Source organism: Euprymna scolopes, chromosome 41 (assembly GCF_053919585.1).
Source record: "Euprymna scolopes isolate OS-2025 chromosome 41, ASM5391958v1, whole genome shotgun sequence".
NCBI lineage: Eukaryota > Metazoa > Mollusca > Cephalopoda > Sepiida > Sepiolidae > Euprymna > Euprymna scolopes.
This window is the reverse complement of record NC_136522.1, coordinates 4,359,493-4,380,875: the sequence shown is the minus strand read 5'-3', so window position 1 is coordinate 4,380,875 and position 21,383 is coordinate 4,359,493. Positions and strand designations below refer to the sequence as shown.

At 30.4% G+C, this 21,383-nt stretch overlaps 1 protein-coding gene across 3 annotated transcripts in view; it reads left to right on the top strand.

Moving 5' to 3' along the window:
• LOC145266314 (uncharacterized) overlaps nucleotides 1-21,383 on the top strand; it is a 516,717-nt gene that overhangs the window by 462,265 nt on the left and 33,069 nt on the right. For 2 of the 3 annotated variants that reach the window (XM_080121873.1, XM_080121872.1), the window contains 2 exons: nucleotides 3,628-3,771; nucleotides 7,841-8,043. In XM_080121873.1, the coding sequence (XP_079977999.1) occupies nucleotides 3,628-3,771; nucleotides 7,841-8,043 (347 nt within the window). Of the gene's footprint in view, nucleotides 1-3,627; nucleotides 3,772-7,840; nucleotides 8,044-9,665; nucleotides 9,775-21,383 lie in introns of all 3 variants that reach the window. The other variant, XR_013864698.1, reaches the window with a different exon arrangement.

Sequence of the window (21,383 nt, the reverse complement as noted above, 5' to 3'; positions counted from 1 at the left end):
GAAACTTGATATATAGGAGATTTGGACCTGTGGAACAAATTTGATTTGGTTTTCAGCCCATAAAAATAGCTGCAATGGGGTTAAAATTTAAAAAAAATTTCAACCTGGCATGTGTAAGTCAACTAAACATATTACTTCTACGCATGCATAAATATACATTTATAAACGTTATTTTTTAAATTTAATAAATAATGCTGGAGAGCTGTATGTTTTGGTTTCAATTCTAATTAATGGCACCAACTCGTTTATATTTTAACTTTTGAAATCAGTACTATGTATTGGGTACAATATAATAATCATTAGAGTATTTGCTCTAAATAATGGATAAAATATCTGCATAAATTAGAAATATATTTAAACATATTTTAGAACCAGGCAACGCTGGGCAGCCTGCTAGTTAAGATATACTTATACTAAACTTTGTCTCAAATCTTTATTCCAATTTTGATCCAAATTCCTAATTCCATGATTTTGATTTTGGAAAAGGTCTAAAATTTAATCCTTATTTGCATATTAAATTAATTTTTTAGATCAGATTTTAGTGAAACCCGTCGTAATGCAGCCATCTTGACAATTTCAGCTATGAAGGGGGTGGGGGGGCACAAGGGAAGATAACTCCATCTCATTCTTGAAGTTTGTCAAAATTTGACCTGATTATTTTTACAATTTGGAATAATTTTAAGTGTCCTTTTTTTTCCTTTCCGTTTATTTTTCTTTCAATAAATTGTTTCAAAGTTTATTAATGTTGTGGAGATGCCCACTAATTAACATAGGCGGGTGAGTGAGATATATAAAGGTATCAATCACCAATACCGGGAGAGTTCAGCAACAACCGCCAAATAGGCAAGACGCCTATGTTACCTCCAGTAAGACATGCAACACGCCACCTGCCGGAATATTTCCAACTAAAGTATATCTGAAGACATGTAAATATGTCTTCTTTTCCTAATATATTATTGTATACCTTTACTCTCCGTGTTCTTGTTAATTATTTGTGCAGACACAGCAATTAATAAAATTATTAGTACTTCATGTGCGAAAGAAAAGCGTACGAGCACATATCTAAAGAAAATAGTTGACACCTTAGAGGAAAACCTACAGTCTGTAGCGGAATGGGTTCAAAAATGGATGGTAACATTCAATGCTGGCGAGACTTAATTTGTTTCCTTTATTAATTTCCAGAAACTTTTTCAACCACTGATAGCCATGGCTAACGATGCGCTACCAGAAAACTCTTTGTTTGAATGCTTCAGCTTAGCATTCACAGGTAACATGAATTGGAATAATGACATGATGGGCATTGCCAAGACTGCTGCAAAGAAAGTGGGCTTTCTCTACCGCGTTAGAAAGATATTCGCACCTAAGAGTGTCTTGTGCCTTTACAAAAAAAAAACATTCGCCCATGCATGAAATTTTTGTTGCCACATCTGGGCTGATCCATCTGTAACCCGTCTCTCACTCCTAGACAGGATTCAAAAAAGAGTCACCAACCTAATCAGTTCTTCATTGATTACCCAGCTCTAACCTCTGCCCCATCTCTGAAAGTTATCATCCCTGTGTCTTTTTTACAAGTATTTTAATGAAATGTGCTCTGGTGAACTCCAAGCACTTGTACTCCCCCCCCCCCCAGTCAACATAAATAATCCGACTAACCTGACAAGCAACAAAATCCCATCCCTACACAGAGATCCCTAAATACCTTTTTACTTGAATAGTTTCTGGGTTTGTATTACTGTACACATAGATTCGAAAAAGTTGTCAAAAAACAAATATATAACAAATAAATGTTATCAAAGGCAAGATAAGTTACTTTTCTGCCAAACTGGATATATTTTTTGTGTTTTTATTCAATGTAACATATTTATTCAGCTCGAAAAACAGTGTTTACCGATGTATTCGAAAATTCAAGATGGCGTCTAACACCCTCTTTAACACCGTAAGTTTGGGAAAAGGTGTTATAAATAAAAAACTACACAAAATACTATTAAAAACCCGCCGAATATATGTCAACCTATGTCACAGTAACATATATTGAGCAAGTTTTTAACAGTATTTAAACCGGTTTTTTATTTATTACACCTTTTTCCAAACTTACCGTGTTAAAGAGAGAGTCGGCCGCCATTTTGAATTTTCCAATACATCGGTAAACACTATGCTTTTCGAGCTGAATAAACATGTTACATTGAATAAAAACACGAAAATTATATCCAGTTTGGTAGAAAAGTAACTTATCTTGCCTTTGATAACATTTATTTGTTATGTATTTGTTTTTTGACAACTTTTTCGAATCTATGTGTACAGTAATACAAACCCTATTTTTCTTTTCTCAAACTGATTAACTTTGGAATTCCATCCCAGAACACTGTTTCCCTGACTGTATTGGCATACAATAAACAAACACCTCATTGCTCAATTCGCTACATAATATTATCCATGTAATAATAAAGGTCCTAAATAGTAACCCCTTACTGTGATTTGTCTGGGGTGAAGATACAATTTTTTTTTTTTAATAGCTGCCTATTGAAGTTGTAAATAAAAAAAATTGTTTTCGATGATCAAATAATCAAGATATCAAAATTTTTAACAACCAGGCTTTGTATTAACACATTTCTTGTGTTAGTAATGTCGAAGAGGCTGCAGTTGGTGGGTTCACAAATATTGAAGAGGCCGCAGTTGGGGGGTGGGTATTTCACTAACTTCAAAGAGGGTGTAGTTGGGGGGGGGGTCACTAATGTTGAAGAGGCTGCAGTTGGGGGGTGAGTATTTCACTAACTTCAAAGAGGATGTAGTTGGAGGTGGGGGGTCACTAATGTTGAAGAGGCTGCAGTTGGGGGGGGTATTTCACTAACTTCAAAGAGGCTGTAGTTGGGAAGGGGGTCACTAATATCGAAGAGGCTGCAGTCGGAGCATCAGTAATGTCGAAGAGGCAGCAGTCAAGGAGAGGGGGAGGTCCACTAATGCCAAATAGACTGTAGTTGGGGGGGGGGTTACTAATATCGAAGAGGCTGCAGTTGGGGCGGTCACTAATGTCGAAGAGGCCGCAGTTGGAAGGGGTTACTAATTTTGAAGAGGCCATAGTCGGGGTGGAAAGGTTCACTAATGTCGAAGATGCCACAGTCTGGGCGTCACTAATATCAAAGAGGCTTTAGTCAGGACAGTTACTAATGTCAAAGAGGCCATAATCGAGGTCACTAATGCGATAGAGCATTTTGGATTGGTGTTGGCAATGTATATTGACATCTTAAACTATATATACAGTAGATATTGGATTTGTGATTTCTTCAAAGGAATCGGACCAACAAGGACCGAAGCCTATGGAGAAGATTAACCATAATTTCATCTATGGCATGAACATACCATGATACGAGAACAAGACTATGTATACAGTATATATTGTATATTGGACTTGAAATAAATGAAAATATATTTATTTTGTATAAATAACTTCAACAATTATGGGTTCATAAAATTGAGTTCAAACGTCCCCAAGTAAAAGAGTTGTTTTGCGTCTACGTATTTATTTCATCCGATGCTTTAAAATAGAAAATCTGATTCCAAGGTTATTTTTTTCTTTTTTCTCTGTAATCTTTAAAATTATATTTATTATATTTTTTCTTCCTTTAACAGAGCGAACAATTGGCGCTTCATACTGAGCGAGTTTCCGAATTGGAGAAGGAGTTACATGACCACAGAATATGTCCACCAGAAAAGGGGGCCAAATCTCGTGTCATCCATGAGTATCTGGAAAAAGAAAATTTCCTAGAATCAGAGGTTTGTTCGATTTTCAATGTTAGGACGTTAAAAAAAAAAAAAAAAAAAAAAACTTGTCTCAAATATTAAATTACCTTTTTTTTTTACATAATAATTATCTCCCTTTTTTTACCTAATAATAATTACCTCCCTTTTTTAATAATTATCTCCCTTTTTTAATAATTATCTCCCTTTTTTACCTAATAATTATCTCCCTTTTTTACCCAATAATGAACTTTTTCACCTCATAATTGTCTCCCTTTTTTATCTAATACTCATAATCTTCCTTTTTACCTAATAATTATCTCCCTTTCTTTACCTAATAATTATTTCCCTTGTTTTTACCTAAAAATGGTCTCTTTTTTTTACCTTATAATAATTATCTCCCTTTTTTACCTAAATCTGTTTTGATATTTAAATATTAGGTTCTTTTTTAGAATTCAACCAAATTAAAAAAAAAAAAAAAAATACTGAAATAAATTTTGATGTACATACCTGTCACATGAAATCACATAAATTGTTCAAGTATTTTTTTTTTCTTAATATATAAAATCATTTTATTATGATTTTTTGGCAATGAATAGTATATTGGATTGATTTTAAAATTTTGGTAGTTTTAATTAAGTTGTCTATTAAATATGGCGTCTCGTTTCATCAGATTAGTTGATTTTCTTAGTTTAAAAAAGAACTGCTTGATAAATTTATGTGACTTTTGGAATATGACATTTTATAAAGATCTATCTGTATTTTTGTTTTTTAATTAAGTTGATTTCTGAACTTGTACCAAATATTGTTTATCACGTTTTTCAAGTTAACTTAAATACATATAGGAAATTTGAATGATTAAAAGTAACTGTTCTTCTTCAGAATACCACCTGTATTCAAAAAAACAAATAAAAAATCTGTAAGAATATATACTCATGACAAAACAAAAATGTCATATTCCAAATATCACATAAATTGATTAAAGAGTTTTTATATAAGAAAATCAAATTTTATGAGTAACCGAAAAACTGCTGTCTTATTTGCCATTTTGATAACAGCCTAAAAATAACAGGTGAGATAACTCAACAATAATTCAAATTTACAAGATTTTTGTTGTAATGGCTACAAATTCCCAATAATTGCTTAAAAATGATTGTCTTTATAAAAATAAAACTACTTGATCAATTTGTGCGATTTTTTTTTTAATATGATGTTTTCATTATGTTACGGGTATGTACATCATAAAGAAATTTTTTTTCTTGATATAAGGGCAAATCCCAGACAGAATCATATAAACATAATTAGGAAATCCATAAAAAGCAAATTTTTTTTCAATATCTATTTTGAATTATTGTTTATGCTATTCTTTTTAGCAATATTTAAGTTTTGAAATGCTATTTGTATTTAATTTCGCTACCTTAGCAATGAGGGAGTTACCTGCCCCTTTTTTTTTTCATATCAATGTGTCAGCCGTTTTGCTGATGGGACTTTCTTCTTTTTTAAAATTTTCTTTTTAAATATCTAAATATTTTTACAAGCATAAAAATTATCCATAAATTATTTTCCAAAAAAATTTCAGGAGGATCAAAATAAAAAATACAAATAAAAAAAATCTGTTATTAAAAGCGGCGATGCATTTATATGCTAAAGGGCAGGTTAAATAAAAATAAGAGTTTCAAAACTGTTAATATTGCTAAACATAATAACAGATTTATTTGAAAGTGATAAAATTATGCATAAAATTTGAAAAGGCTTTGTGGTAAAATGTCAGACTGCGGATTGCGTAATTGTGGGTTCAATCCTTGTCTAAAAATTTAGCCATGCTGACGACAGTTGATAGCTAGAAACACGTGTGTCCATGAATAACATTTTTCGTATGGCCACTTTTATTGATAGTACACGCATGAAACTCTAGTTCCATTCGAAGTAATCTCCTCTGTCTGTAATTCACTTGTACCATTCTAACAACTTCTGGAAAGTCTCATAGAAGTCCTCTTGTGTGAGCATATTAATGACCCTTGTCACAGCCTTTCATCCCCTCAATTGTCTCATAATGACAGCCTCTTAGGTTTTCCTTTAGCTTAGAGAATAACCAAATGTCACAGGAAGCAAGGTCTGGACTATAGGGAGAGTTAGGAACTGTCTTGATGCCCATCTTGGTCAAATAGTCTGTGATTTTCTTTGAGCACCCTTGGAACAAACTTTGTTCAAATCTTCAGCATCTTCAGTTCCTCCCAACTAATTGTGTGTACAGTTTCCATATTGACATCAAACAGTGCACTTATTGTCTCTATAGACACACGATGGTCCTTATCTATGAAATTCTTTATTTGGCCAATCAACTCTGGTGTTCTGACTTCCTTACTCCTCCCATGCCTCTTATCAGCCCTCACAGACTCTCTGCTTTCCTTGAATCTCTTATGTCACTAAAAAACTGATTCATGCAAGATGATCCAAAAGCAGTCCATACGTTTCTGAGGCATTTTTTAAAAATTTTAAAACAGAATTTTATTGCATATCGTTCTTCTAAAGTGTCCTCACGCCCAGATTGCATTTTTGAAATTCACCAGCTGTAACAATCAGGCTTTAGTAGTGTGTATTCCAATTCTTGCTATAGCTGTTCATTTGAACGCTAATTCATAAAAATTGGTCATCTCATAAGATTTATAGCAATAACATACTGAATTTTAAAGAGTCTACGACAATTTTAAATGTCTGTACAAGAAATTCTGGAAACTTATTGAAAGCACCTTGTGTGTGTGTGTGAAAAATTAATATATATATATATATATATATATATATATATATTAATTTTTCTTGCCTGATGAGATCTGTTATGATTGAAACGGTCTGCACATCGTAGCAAGATATGAATGTATTTACATACTGAATAATAAATATATAATTTGCTTTCTTTGATTGAGCACTATCAATGACCTTGTTGAAATTCAATTATTCTTCGTTTTTGGATTTCTCTCTACCTGGAATAAATGTGTGTGTGTGTGTGTGTGTATATATATATATATATATATATATGTGTGTGTGTGAAATGTGAAATTGGATTGAATTTGATTAATAGGATAGCTCAACAAAAATATTATTGATATTTTTTTTTCTTTTATGGAAATCGCTCTGGACAAAATATGAAATCACCTTATATAAGGAGTTGAAAAAGAAAAACTTTCAAGGTCAAAAATAAGTGCTAGATAGATCCCGACCCAGAAAATAATCAATTTTTACTCCTTTGTCAGAAACATTACCATGAAATGTCAGAACTAAAAAACAAATTAATGGAAATGAGAGTTGCGCAGCTGTTATTCTTAGCAACAAATATTTTGATGAAAAAATTCATTTTTATTGCTGAAAAGAAATGTATAAACAAAATTATGTTGGATTTTACTTTAGCCATTGTTTTCATTTTTAGGTTTTTTTTATTTTAATTTTTTTCTTTCACATTTTTAGCATTGTTTTTTTTTGTTTTTTTTCCAACTTTTTTTAGGTGTTTATTTTTAAGCTTTTTTTTTTAGTTTTCACTTTTAGCTTTTGTGTGTTTGTTTTTTTGTTTTTTTAATTGGATTCTTGTGATAATTTGGGTTTTTTTTTCAAACTTTTTGAAAAATCTTTTAGATTTAAAAAAAATTAACTTTTTGAAAATTTATTCAAGCTTTCTTTGAAAAATTTTTTTATAAATTTTTTTAAAAATCTTTTTCAACATTTTCTTAGCTTTTTTTTTTTTTGACATTTATTTTTTTAGATTTTTTTTCTCAACATTTTCTATTTTAAGCATTTTTTTTTTTCAACATTTTCTGTAAGCATTTTTTTTTTTTTTTTCAACATTTTTTTTTAAGCTTTTATTTTTTTCAACATGTTTTTTATTTTTAACATTATTTTTTTTCAATATTTTCTTTAAGCTTTTTTCTTTTTTTTTTTTTTTTTTTTTTCAACAATTTTTAGCTTTTTGTATTTTTTTGAAAATTATTTCTTTAGCTAGTTTTGAAATTTTTGTGATTTTTTTTTTTCTAATTTTAAAAATCCATGTTTGTTTAACATTGAAAGTCAATTTTACTGACATTTTAACAAATTGCAAAAAATTTTATTTTTTCAGTTAAAACGTTTTCAAACGTACAAATATCTGCTGCAGTCCAAGTTAAGTATGTACAAAAAGGAAGTCGAACCGTCATTAGTCGAAACAACCATTGGAGAAGACGACGAGACGGCTGACGATTGCATCGAGAAGAGCGGTGTTGCGAGTGGTGCATTCACCAACAGCAAGAACATGAAGCCAGTGCAGCGCAGTCTGTCTGATAGGTACAGTTATCGGGCTGCAATCTATCGTTCAGAGCACTTGGATTATGACCTTGTATGAACTGACACGAGCAGCTTCACACTCTCTTCACATCTAGGGGGAGCCACCCAAAGGGGGCGGGACCGGGGAACGGGGGCGGGGCGGGGGGGGGGTGATGACGACACAAAACGTCTACTTTATTAGCCTCCATGTCCATATTTAAACGCTGCAAAGTAAAAACAGAATCTGATAATCTGATAATCACTAGCAAGGGCCACTCAGAATTCTTTTTCAATCCAAATTTCACGTGAGGAAATGACAACTATTAATTGCTCATTCTCTCTCTCATTTTCTCTCTCTCTTTCTCTCTCTCTCTTTCTCTCTCTTTCTCTCTCTCTCTGCTTATTTCTTACACCCTTCCCCTCCCCCTACTCCTTTCCACACACTTTCATTCCCCAAGGAATTCCATGTTATCAGGGAATAAGAATTGGAGTTTATAAAACAAAGAAAACAAAAAAATGTCAAATATAAATCCATTTTATTTATTTTTATTTATTTTTTTTTTTTTTTCAAATTAGTTTGAAAGTAAAACTTTATTTTCCCCTCCCCTTCCCCCATTACATTTTGCTTATCAATTATTTTTTTGGTAGTATTCAACCTAATTAAACAAAAACAAAAAATTTTAAAAATACTGAAAAAATCTTTATGATGCTCGTACTCGTCACGGTATGAAGATGTCACATTCCAAAAATCACATAAATTGATCAAGTAATGGAGTACTGCTGCCACATCTGGATCAGGAGATGCTCAATGCACCTATTCTGCCTTGATAGAGTTCAAAACCTAGCAGTAGATGGCTTTTTCTCTTCCCTGCAACCTCTTTCCTACAGGATAGACGTTGCAAGCCTGTCTCTGCTCTATCATTATTTTCATGGCAAATGCTCGATTAAGCTCCAATCTATGGTTTCTTCCTATTCTTGCCAAACTTTCACAAAAAAAACACTCAACTAGCTACAACCATTATATACAATTTCCTCCACTCTCTACCTGTGTCTAAATCTAAACGCAGATTCCATGAACAAAGCTTATGTCCTAGAACTGCCCACCTGTGGAACACTGTTCTGCTGGCATGCTTCCTGGTTGACTACAATTAGTAACCTTCAAGTCCAATGTAAACAAGTTTTTGTTGAGCCTTCCCTTTAAAATAACCAAATTCTATCCAATTGACACCATTAACAATTACTACACTACCACCTAGCATTCATTAACCCTTATCCTCGAGTGGCCTTCCAGCCTTGATAAGTGATGATTCCCTTGTAAAAAAAAAAAAATTAAGTGTAGTGACTAATAATTTTTGTAATTATTTTGAATACAGAAAAAATCTCGGTGGTTAAATTGAGTTGTCGCCCTTGGATTTGAATACTTTCAAAACAACATGGGGCTCTCATAACATTTGATTCTTTTTAGTTAAAAAAAAAAAAAAAATAGACTTTGATCAATTTAAGTGATTTTTGGAATATGATCTCTACCTACCATAACATCAAAGATTTTTCTGTGTTTTTCTTTTTTTTGCTTTTTGTTTTTTTTTTTTAATCAAGTTGAATTCTTAATAAGAACCTATTTTTTTATTTTTTTTTTTTTATAGATTTTATTTGAAAAATTAGCTTTCAACATGTCTGGATGGTTTTCGGGTGTCTTCGTCATCTTTAAAAGTGAGGAAAGGCCATCTCTACGGCGGCCATGTTGGATTTCAAGTGTGTATATTACATTTTGCCATTTGAATTCTCTTGGTTTTTGCTGGATATTTTTTTCTTTGCATGCAATTCTGTGTGTGTGTAGATGGCAATAATATGTAAAAGAAACATAACATAGTACTTGTCCAAAATTCCACTTTTATTAAGATACGAAAATAAAGAAAAATCTATATGATACATGTATCCATGATTGGAAAGGAAATATCATATGCCGAAAATCATGTACATTGATCAAATAGTTTTATTTTTAAATAAGAAAATCAAATTTTGTGGCAAAACGAAAAGCGACACTATCACAATGCCATTTTTGAAAACAAGGAAATAACTCTGAGATAATTAAACCTTGCATGATTTTAGAAAGCCGTTCTTAGCATGGGGACAAATCAGATCCATTTAAAAATGATTTTCTTTATAAAAATAAATAAATACATGATCAATTTACGTGATTTTTGAAATATGATGTCTTTGTTCCATGACGTTTACGTACATCATGAAGATTTATTTCTTTTTTTTTTTTTTTTTTTTTTTTGGCACTTGTACAGTTTAATCAAAACATTAAAAAATGAAGATATCAAAAAAAGTTTACATTGTACGTATCCGTTATGGAATGAAGTTCTCCGGTAAAAAAATTTCACTTAATTTCGTCAAGTAGTTTTTTTTTTTTTTTTTTTTACAATTTGTTATGATATCGAGCAAAAGGTTCGATTTTTAGGAAGAAAAGCTATTATTAAAGACGGGGAGGGAGTGTCGGCGCTTTAAATTGAGTTATCTCCCCGTGGCTTGTTCTAAAAATTCAAACAAAAATTAAAAAATTCAAAGATGTCTACCTTCGACGCACTGTCATAAAAACGTTTTTTCCGCTGTAAAAAAAAAAAAAAAAAAAAACTACATGATCAAATTAAGTGACATTTTTGGGGGGGAGATCTTCAGTCCATAACAGATACGTACAATATAACCTTTTTTCGATATTTTCCTTTTTTAATGTCTTCATTAAACTGTACAAGTAATACACTTTTTTTTTTTTTTTTAATACAATGGGAATTCTAACACTTTTGAATATTTATTTATTTTTATAAAAGTTTATTTGAAAGGATATACACCCGTTGTCTTGAATCCATTCCGAAGAACCTGATTTTTCATCTTATTGATTACCGTGTGTTTTTCCATGATGTTTCCTTCCAAAAAAAACCGAGCTATTGCAATATAAAGTTCTCTTGTCTCTTACGACCATTTTTAATCTTAACTCTTTTGTTTTTAACTCTTTTTCATCCCAAACAAGGCATGTTACCACTGGGAACGTAAGGGGGCTAATATTTGGGATCGTATCTAACGGGGGAAACTGTAGGGAGTTGAGCAGCAAGATGTCCGTTCACATTACATTTAAACTTCTGCAGGTCAGTACAGTCAGGGTAGCAGGAAACAGGGAGGGAATTCCAAAATCTAGCAGTCCGTGGGAAGAAACTATTAGAGTAGAAGGCTCTCCGGCATCTGGGAACTTCAATAGTGAAGTGGTGAGGTTTTTTTTTTTTTAATAATTATGTTAGGTGAGGTTTTTTTTTAAATAATTATTATGTTAGGTGAGGTTTTTTTTTTTAAATAATTATTATGTTAGGTGAGGTTTTTTTTTTTTTAAATAATTATTATGTTAGGTGAGGTTTTTTTTTTTAAATAATTATTATGTTAGGTGAGGTTTTTTTTTTTAAAAATAATTATTATGTTAGGTGAGGTTTTTTTTTAAATAATTATTATGTTAGGTGAGGTTTTTTTTTTAAATAATTATTATGTTAGGTGAGGTTTTTTTTTTAAATAATTATTATGTTAGGTGAGGTTTTTTTTTTAAATAATTATTATGTTAGGTGAGGTTTTTTTTTTTTAAATAATTATTACGTTAGGTGAGGTTTTTTTTTTTTTTAATAATTATTATGTTAGGTGAGGTTTTTTTTTTAAATAATTATTATGTTAGGTGAGGTTTTTTTTTTAATAATTATGTTAGGTGAGGTTTTTTTTTTTTTAAATAATTATTATGTTAGGTGAGGTATTTTTTTTTTTTTAAATAATTATTATGTTAGATGAGTTTTTTTTTTAAATAATTATTATGTTAGGTGAGGTTTTTTTTTTTTAAATAATTATTATGTTAGGTGAGGTTTTTTTTTTTGAAATAATTATTATGTTAGGTGAGTTTTTTTTTTTTAATAATTATGTTAGGTGAGGTTTTTTTTTTTTTTAATAATTATGTTAGGTGAGGTTTTTTTTTTTTTTAATAATTATTATGTTAGGTGAGGTTTTTTTTTTTTTAAATAATTATTATGTTAGGTGAGGTTTTTTTTTGGAAATAATTATCATGTTAGGTGAGGTTTTTTTTTTAAATAATTATTATGTTAGGTGAGGTTTTTTTTTTAAATAATTATTATGTTAGGTGAGGTTTTTTTTTTAAATAATTATTATGTTAGGTGAGGTTTTTTTTTTTTTTAAATAATTATTATGTTAGGTGAGGTTTTTTTTTTAAATAATTATTATGTTAGGTGAGGTTTTTTTTTTTTAAATAATTATTATGTTAGGTGAGGTTTTTTTTAAAAATAATTATTATGTTAGGTGAGGTTTTTTTTAAAAATAATTATTATGTTAGGTGAGGTTTTTTTTTTAAATAATTATTATGTTAGGTGAGGTTTTCTTTTAAAATAATTATGTTAGGTGAGGTTTTTTTTTTAAATAATTATGTTAGGTGAGGTTTTTTTTTTAAATAATTATGTTAGGTGAGGTTTTTTTTTAAATAATTATTATGTTAGGTGAGGTTTTTTTTTTAAATAATTATTATGTTAGGTGAGTTTTTTTTTTAAAATAATTATTATGTTAGGTGACGTTTTTTTTTTTTTTTTAAATAATTATTATGTTAGGTGAGGTTTTTTTTTTTTTAAATAATTATGTTAGAACTAAGAAGATAAAAATTTAAACAAAAAAAAAAAGAATGGTGAATCCGTGTTCTTGTGAGAATCTCAATATTCCCTGTTTTTTGTCTGTTACTTAAGATTTTCTTTCTTTTTTAACATTTTTATTCTTCGCTGTTATCAACGTTATTGAGATCTGAACCATTTTCAGGCCATTCCAACATTGTCGCTTTCGTGACAAAAAATATGTACTTGAGTATTATGTTTAAGAATGCCATTTTTTTTTTTCTTTTTTTTTCTGCAAAATTTCAATATGCTGAGAATCATTGATTATTTTTTTTTCAAATGGAAAAAAGCAAAAACTTAAGCCGTTCTAAATGTGACCGTGCATCAAATCTCAGTGCACGCCGTTTATGGTTAGAATTGACGACTTTTTTATCAAATATTTTTGCAATTTGATCTTTTCTACATTAGAAATTGTCAATCACCGGAAAACGAACCGTTACCCAAACGTGCTTAATTTTTGCTTAAACAAGCACCAGATTCTTGGATCTCCAAACGGTTGTGAAAGTTTACAAAAACTATCTTATACCAAACAAAAAATGTCTTGTAGGCAAGACATTTGATGAAAGCGTCATGCCAGCCTTTTTGTCTTTAAGTTTTTTTTTTTTTGGACTAGAATTCCTTTTATAATTAAAAACCAAAACAAAACAAAAAAACTCTGTATGATATGCATACCTGTGTCAAAACGAAAATATCATATTCCAAAAATCACATAAATTAATCAAGTAGTTTTATCTTTTAAATAAGAAACTTAAATTATACGAGTAACCAAAAAAATAATCTTAATAAACAAAGAGATAACTCAACAATAAATCAAACTTGCAAGGTTAATGTTATGTCTAAATAAAATACTTGATAAGTTTGTGTGATTTTTGGTGTATGATATTTTCGTTTCATCACCGGTTCATACATCATACAATTTTTTTTATATTTTTGTTTTCAATATAGGGGGAATTCTGGACAAGAACCTTGTTTTTAACTGGCAGTTAATTAACAGTTAAAATATCAATCAACAGTTAATTAATCAATCAGTGGTTAATTAAACAATTAACAGCTATTTAATAAACACTCATTTATTGCTACAGAAGTTTCTCAAATAATTATTCTTTTTTTGTTCTTTTTTTGTTGACTTTAAAAAAATTAGTGATTTTTTTTTTTTCAAATCTTTTTATTTTTAAATTCAATATTCACATACAAAAATGAAGAAACAAACAAATAAAAAGCGTATTTTTTTTAACTGTCCAAAAAATTATTCGAGTGATGAAAAAAATTTGATCTAAAAAACAAAAGTCTTATAAAATGTAAATAAGCAAACTGAAACAAGTGTAAGGACAAGAGAACCTAATTGTGTGTGTGTGTGTAATTATAATTGAACGATAATTATTCTTTATACCTACGGACACTAGTGTTTCATGCTTACGCAAGCATCAGTGTAGGGATGATAATTTTTGCTGGTCATAATAATCGAACCCAGCTACTTTTTGTTCCATTTGTTAAGTCTTTACCTCAGGGCTACTAGACAATTGCTGCAAGAAATGAAGAGAATTAAAAACTACTAAACACCAAATTCGGATGAGTACGTTCGGTAATCTAGAATGTTCGCACGAATGGAAGTTGTGAACGTTGCATATACGCGAGTTGATTGCCATAGTTATAATTCCGCAGACAGTGCCCATCCTTAAGTATTCTTAAAGGGGCTTGATAATTATGATTAAATAATAATTATTCTTCACCTATTAGCATAATAAATTTGACTTGAATTGATAGTTTACCAAACTTTTGCTGGTTCTACAATTATCGAAAGTTTATTAATAAAATCTCTTTTCATTTTAATGCAAATTGTGTTTAAGATATATGAAAATATTTCTGACAATCAGAATGTCCTGTGAAACTGCAGTATAATGTTAAGAGTTGAACTTTACAATCAAAATTTATTGTTCGACTGATTACTCCAAAAAACAGTTTTTTTTTTAAAGTATTCATTCGAACAATAAATTTTGATTGTAAAGTTCAACTTACAGTTTTAATTTTCTTTCTCTTATAATAAGCTCTACTCTCTATTGTGTATTGAGCTTTTTTATTCAGTTGGGATTAAATTTTCTATATATAAATACTGTTATTTATATTAGTTTGAAGTTTACCATTGCATATATCAGGTAAATACTACATCCCTTTGATTTCATTACTATGTATATATATATATATATATATATATATATATATATATGATAAATAAAATCAAATGTATTGAACTAAAGACCAATATCTTTTCAAAAGTGCTCAGTATGTATGCAGAGCTTTTTTATAAGTAAAATGATATAAATATCAGAAACCTCCACACATGGATCCATCTACATTTTGACAACGTTAGCTGTCTCGTCAGGGCTTCAATAATTTGATTACGGAACTCCTGTCGCCGATGAAGGTCGAACTGCACAGAGCCTTTTCTGATGTGTATAAAATTTTACGTGTGTGTGTGTTTTATTTATCGAATTTCAGTAATGATTAATTTTGAAAGCTTTAACTTGCTGCGTGGAAGTTGGAGTATTTAAAGCCCGTTATGAAATTAATTTTACTACGTCATTTTGTGTAGTTTTCTTTTGGACTTTATTTTAGGCAATTTTGATTCTAAGGAATCTCACTCAGAACCAGATCAATTTGGAAATGCAAACCAAATTAGACTCGTTTATAAGACAACCTAAAGGATAAGGAGGGGGGGGGTATTTTTTCTTTCTTTTTCTTTTTTTTTTTTTTTTTTTTTGCCAATCTGAAATTAATAAAAGTAGCATAAAAGATCCACATTTTTAATTCTACTAATGTTTTTTTTCTTCCACCCAACTTTTGTCGATAATGTTCTGTCATTTCTTTGTGAGATCCACTTTAAAGTTTTTGCAACCAAATCTTCCCACTCCTCCAAAATACCAGTGCCTTCAGTTTAAGTCTCCTAATAATTTTTTTAAATCTGCCTTTGTTAAACCTACCCTGTTAGAGACATTTTAATTGATATCATTCTTAATTCTTTTTGAGCCCATTTTTTCTTAAATAATTCCCATCAAATTCTTGAAGTCTTGTGCCAAAATTTTTTGTTCATTGGTCGTGGATAGATTAGGGTTAGTATTTCATACTGTCTCTTATCTTGTACGACTTGTTGCTCCAGTCTCGTAACTCGCGCCAGTTCAAGGGTTGTTTCTTGCATATTAAGTGATTTCATATATTTTTATGGCTTGTAACAATGCCAATGATGTGGTTACTCCCCCCCCCCACTCTAACCCCCATTGTGGCTTGCGATCTCTTTTATACCTTCTTGACCCGTTCGACTTTTGCCTCTAAAACTTCTTTATAAGTTTTCTTGGGGGTTTAATTTCTTGTCCGGTGCTGGAGACGAAAGTTGTTGACAACTAGAAGAAAGAGAGAAAGAGAGAGAACTCCTCCCCCCCAAACAAATGACAAATGTGAAAAAAATTGAACAAATAATATTTTCAGTTTTCAGCAGAATTCTTTCAAACTTGTTACGAAATTTTTTTTGTGTGTTGTCGTCGCAATTCCTTCATTCGAATCAAATGAAAACACTGCCATTTTCAAAGCTCACCTTTTTACGTTGCTGCATTCTTTTAATGAAAAAAAAAAATAACTGTGGCTAAAAATGTTTATAATCTGTGTTGATGCGTAAAAGCCGTATGTGGCTTCGCTCATCAAATTTAATCTCCGAATGAAAACGTGAGAATTGCTTTGTTTTCTTTGAATAACGTAAATCATCAAAAATGAAAGATTTATAAAACGTTTTAATGGCCTTCTTTTTTTTCGTAGTGGAGGGGGGGGGTCACAACTTCCTCCTCCTCCTGTCATTTTTAATATTTTATTGAATCTCTCAGTTGTCTCGACCTTCTAATTTTTTTTTTTTTAATTTGGTTTGAGGAATTCTGTTTGGCCATGTTACTGCTTATTCACTCGAATTCTAGGAATTTCTTCTTTTTTTTTTATTGTTAAAATACTTGCAGTATTCAAATTGTTGGCTGATGTAATCTATTTTTTTTTTTATGTTTTTTTTTAACGTTGCTTCCCTGGCATACACTACTGGAACAAATGTTTTTTTTTTTGTTTTTACTAAAAGTCGGGCTAACAAAATCTTGACTATCTTGCCATATCCCAAACTTTCTTTGTTTTCTTCTTCCCTTTCTGTTGGTCTTTTTATGACAACATCTCAATATAATCTGATTCTTCCACAGGTTAGAATTACTCCAGCCTCCTTTTCCTGAAAAACACCCCCTACTTACACAGACCAACATTTCATTTTCTCTAAATATCCATAAGAATTCTCCATCTACAAAGTGTCAACTTTTCTTTAGAAAAATTGAAGATGAAAAACTACCAATCGGGTTTAGATTTTTAGATAACTGAATTCTACCCCCCCCCCTCCCACCCCACCTTGGCGCATTTAAATTTTATTTTTTGTTTGTGAGGTTTATTTTGGATCCAAATCTCTGTTGTTGACACAAAAGTTTATTCATCCTCCACCGCCCCCCACCCTTGAGAAAAATTTTAAAAAAAATGGTGAGAAGCCATTTTAGAAATGTCTTTTTTTTTCTTTTTTTTCTTTTTTTTTTTTTTTTTTTTTTAGAAAAATCAATGAAACTCTATGAATCAGTGTTAGATTTTTAGTTAACTGAACTCTATATGCATTTAAATATTTAAATTAAAAAATTTTTTCTGGATCCAAGTCTCCATTGTTGACACAAAAGTTTATCCTCCACTCCCATCCCTTGAAGACAAAAAAAAAAAAAACAAACAAAACAAATGGTGAAAAGCCAGAAACTGTTTTTGCCCAACTTGTTAACCACGCCCCCTCCCTCTTCCCCTCCCCGGCTTTGACTTCCACCAATTCGGGTTGACTGCGTTCGTATCCCATTTTGGTGGTTTGCAGTGTGAAACTGATTTTAGATTAGGGATAAGCTGTCCAGATTAGCACAAATTAGATTAGCCTTTAACAACTTTCTTTGAAACTAATCTAAATTCAGTTTTTGTCAACTGTGAACCTGAAACAATTTGGGATTTTCAGCTCGAGTAATCCTCCTCCTCCTCCTCCTCCTCCTCCTCGTTTGTCACTCTAGCGCTGCTTAAAAACCAAATTCTTAGAAATGCAGTAGAACTGAGTGTATATAGCAGAGTATCAGATACAGTTGAAGGCAGAAAATGGCGGCCTGATTGAAGTGACCCTTTTAACAGTGCATGTCATGTGTGAGTGTGTGTGTGTATATATATATATATATATATATATATATATATTGTGTGCGTATGTGTAGCCAAATGTGTCCAGTAGTGTGTTCATAGGCTTCTAACCTTTCAGTCTTGACATGGAACCTAAGAAACAGGATTTTTATTCCAAGAAAGGAGAGACCTTTTTGTAAATAGGCAACAAAATAATTTTTTTTTTTTTTTTTTACATCCGAAAAGTTTCTGGGAAAAAAAAAAAATGCTGATGTTTACAATGCCTTGTGTGCATAATATTCCCACGTTCTTTTGAATGTGGTCGTTGGACAATATGTGAACACGATGTCACCGTCTTTGCAAGACACTTGACACTGTTGCTTTTATTATTTGGGAACGGGTGGGGGGAATGCTCAATTTGGGAATATTTACTTTGATCCTTCTTCATCCTGTCTATCACTCTCCCCCTCTCTCATTTTGTTTTGTTTTGCTTCTCTGTTTGGGTTGTTGAAAAGCCAAAAATGTGGTGATCACTAAACCAGTCGAAATGACAGTTGTGAATATGATTTTTTTTTTTTTTTTTTTTTTTTTTTGTGGCTAACTTCAGCTGCTTTAACCTATTAATGAAGAATAATAACCCAGGCTGCCTCAACACTTTTTTGTTTTTTCTTTCTCACACATAACTATCTCTTCTTACTTCTCCCCCCCCCCATCTATATACTCAATTTAGTTAAAAACAAGGTGGAATTTTTTTTTTTTTTTTTTTTACATTTTTTTTTTTTACATTTGTTTGTTTTCTATTTATTTCTATTATATGTAGGGACATATGTTTTTTTTGTTTTTGGTGGAGAAATTTTTTTTTTTTTTTTTTAGTAAGAAATTGCTGAAATATTTACTAAAAACACTCCAAAAATGTATTTGGGATATTAAAAAAAAAAAAACTTCATTTTTATTTGTAGAAAATATTTTATCCCAAATTCATTTTTTTGATTTTGTGGTGTTGGAAACTTTGTATTTTACTACTAAATCCTGAACTATTTACTAAAAACAACAACAACAAAAAATGAATTTGGGATTTTTTTAAAAGATTTTTTTTATTTGTAGATATTTTTTTTTTAATTAAAAATTTTTCTTTTTAAATCCAAGGTAAGAGTGGAGCAAAAAATCATTTCATTTCATTTGTTTTTAACCTGAAAAAATATTTTAACTATTTTAAAATCTTTCAGTTTTTCGTTTTATTTCTACCCCCATCAGAAGAATATTTCTTTCAAATATATTCTAGATTTATACAAATTTATTAAACTTTTTTCTTTTTTTTTTTTAAGTATAAAATATTCAATTTTTGATCAAATTCAATCGTTCTCAAATTCATTATCTTGCAAGTCCATGTTTATATTTTTTTCCACAATTTTTGTTCAACTTTTCAGTGTGAGTTTTTTTTTTCTCTAAACTAATTCCTTCCTCAAGATTTAGATCCCAACTGGCAACATATTTCTTGTTAATTCTTGATTTTTTTTTTAATCCTTTGAGGTGAGGCTTCATAATTTGTGTATTTATTTTTTTGAACGTGCTGTTATCCTCATCTTTATCGTTGTTTCACCCTTCTGACCTTCTTCGGGTGATTAATCGTGACAGGACAATGGAAGACCAGATAAGAACATAGAATTGGATTCATGAAACCATAAAATTCAATCTTGATAGCCCTTTGAGGCTCATGCCGCAGTGGATAAAGGTGTTGAGTTTCTATAGTTCCAGGTGAGTAAAGATAGCAGTTTCAATCCTACCCAAAGCAAGCCAGAGGATTAGTTGACCAAAAACCTGCTGAGACGACAACATCTATGGAAGGCAGTAATTACTGGGGATACAATCAAGAGACTCAGCATTCCTATCCCGTCACAGTTAATCACCTGAAGAAGGCCATAGGATGAGTTGGCTGAAACGTGATGAAACATCAATGAGGATAACAGTCTGCAAAAAAAAAACAAAAAAAAACGAATACACAAATCCTGATTTTCATTTCTTTGAAATTTATTTTTTTTTTTTTTTTTAATACAAATTGAAGAAACTATTCTGGAAATAAACTAAATGCAAAATGGCAATTATTTAAAATATAAAAAAAAAAAAAATGAATAAAAAATAACTAAGAGGGACCTGTGGAAATTCTGCGGTTACTATTTTCATTGAAAATTAGATAAAATTTTGTGGTCTAAATTTTCTAGCTTGGAAGATTTTTAGCCACAAAAAATTGTCTTTCTAAATAAATAAACGAAAATAAAATATCTGAAAAGTTTCAAAACTACAGCAGAAAAATGCAAACAAAATCTATTAACGTCTTTTTCTTATAAACAAAATGAAAACTTCGTATATCAATAAAATGTGATAAAATTAAATAATTTGCACATCTGCTGCGTCTCGTTACAGTTGGACTAGTCCAGTTCTTGATGAGCCATCCCCTTAAGTAATCCAATTCACCAAATGTCAACTACTAATGATGACTACGACATGTTCCCTTTAATCAGTCGACTCGTCAACCCTTATCCTCGAGTGGCCTCAGGGCCTTGACAAGTGGTGACTCATTTGTAAAATAAAAAAAAAATCAATAAGATCTTCATTCCCATACGCTTGATTATGGATTTTGCTAGATAGTAGATCGACAGTGTGTGAATCTCCTTGATCCATTCATCGTCAACACTAATTTGATGACAAGCTTAATATTGATAAGAGGATAGAATCTGTTATGACATCACAGTGTATTATGAAATCCTTTCAAGTTTATGAAAAAATTGGACATGTGTTTTGTTTATTAAACATATCTAATTTCTTAATTTTTTTTTTTTTTTATATTTATTTTTTATATATTTAATGATATATACACCCCGAAAACTGACCCTATGGGTTACGGACGATATAGTATTTACTCTTAATCCAACTTCTGCAGATGACTCTTCATTCATGATATGCCAAGGCTCTTTATATGACATTTAGTACGATTCTAATGAATTAACCTATATACTAGCAGTACTTGTGCAAATTCTGTGGTTGTTTTTGTAAATGAAAAGAAAACTTTTGAAATGTCCAAATTCTGTTAAATGTAAGAATTTTTTTTCCCCCATAAAAGTCCAAATAAAATCTTCAGTTTTACGCTTTTTTTTTTTTTAGGAAATTTTTTGTAATTAAAATCAGTTATCATCTGTTTCTTGTTTTGATATATACATAGAAAGATATGTTGATACCACTACTAAATCAAGTTTGGACGAATTACCTCCCTTTGATTTAGCGCATGCTTATTGATAGCATTACTGTAAGAGACACACAGGTTTATTATATAAAGTAGATGCGGATTTAATGAATTTAACTTTTTTTTTTTTTTTTAATAAATGCCCACTGTTTTAAAAACTGTGAGATGTTTCAGTTTGAAAAGATGTCGTCAGCTGAAACACTTGACATAATTCACAT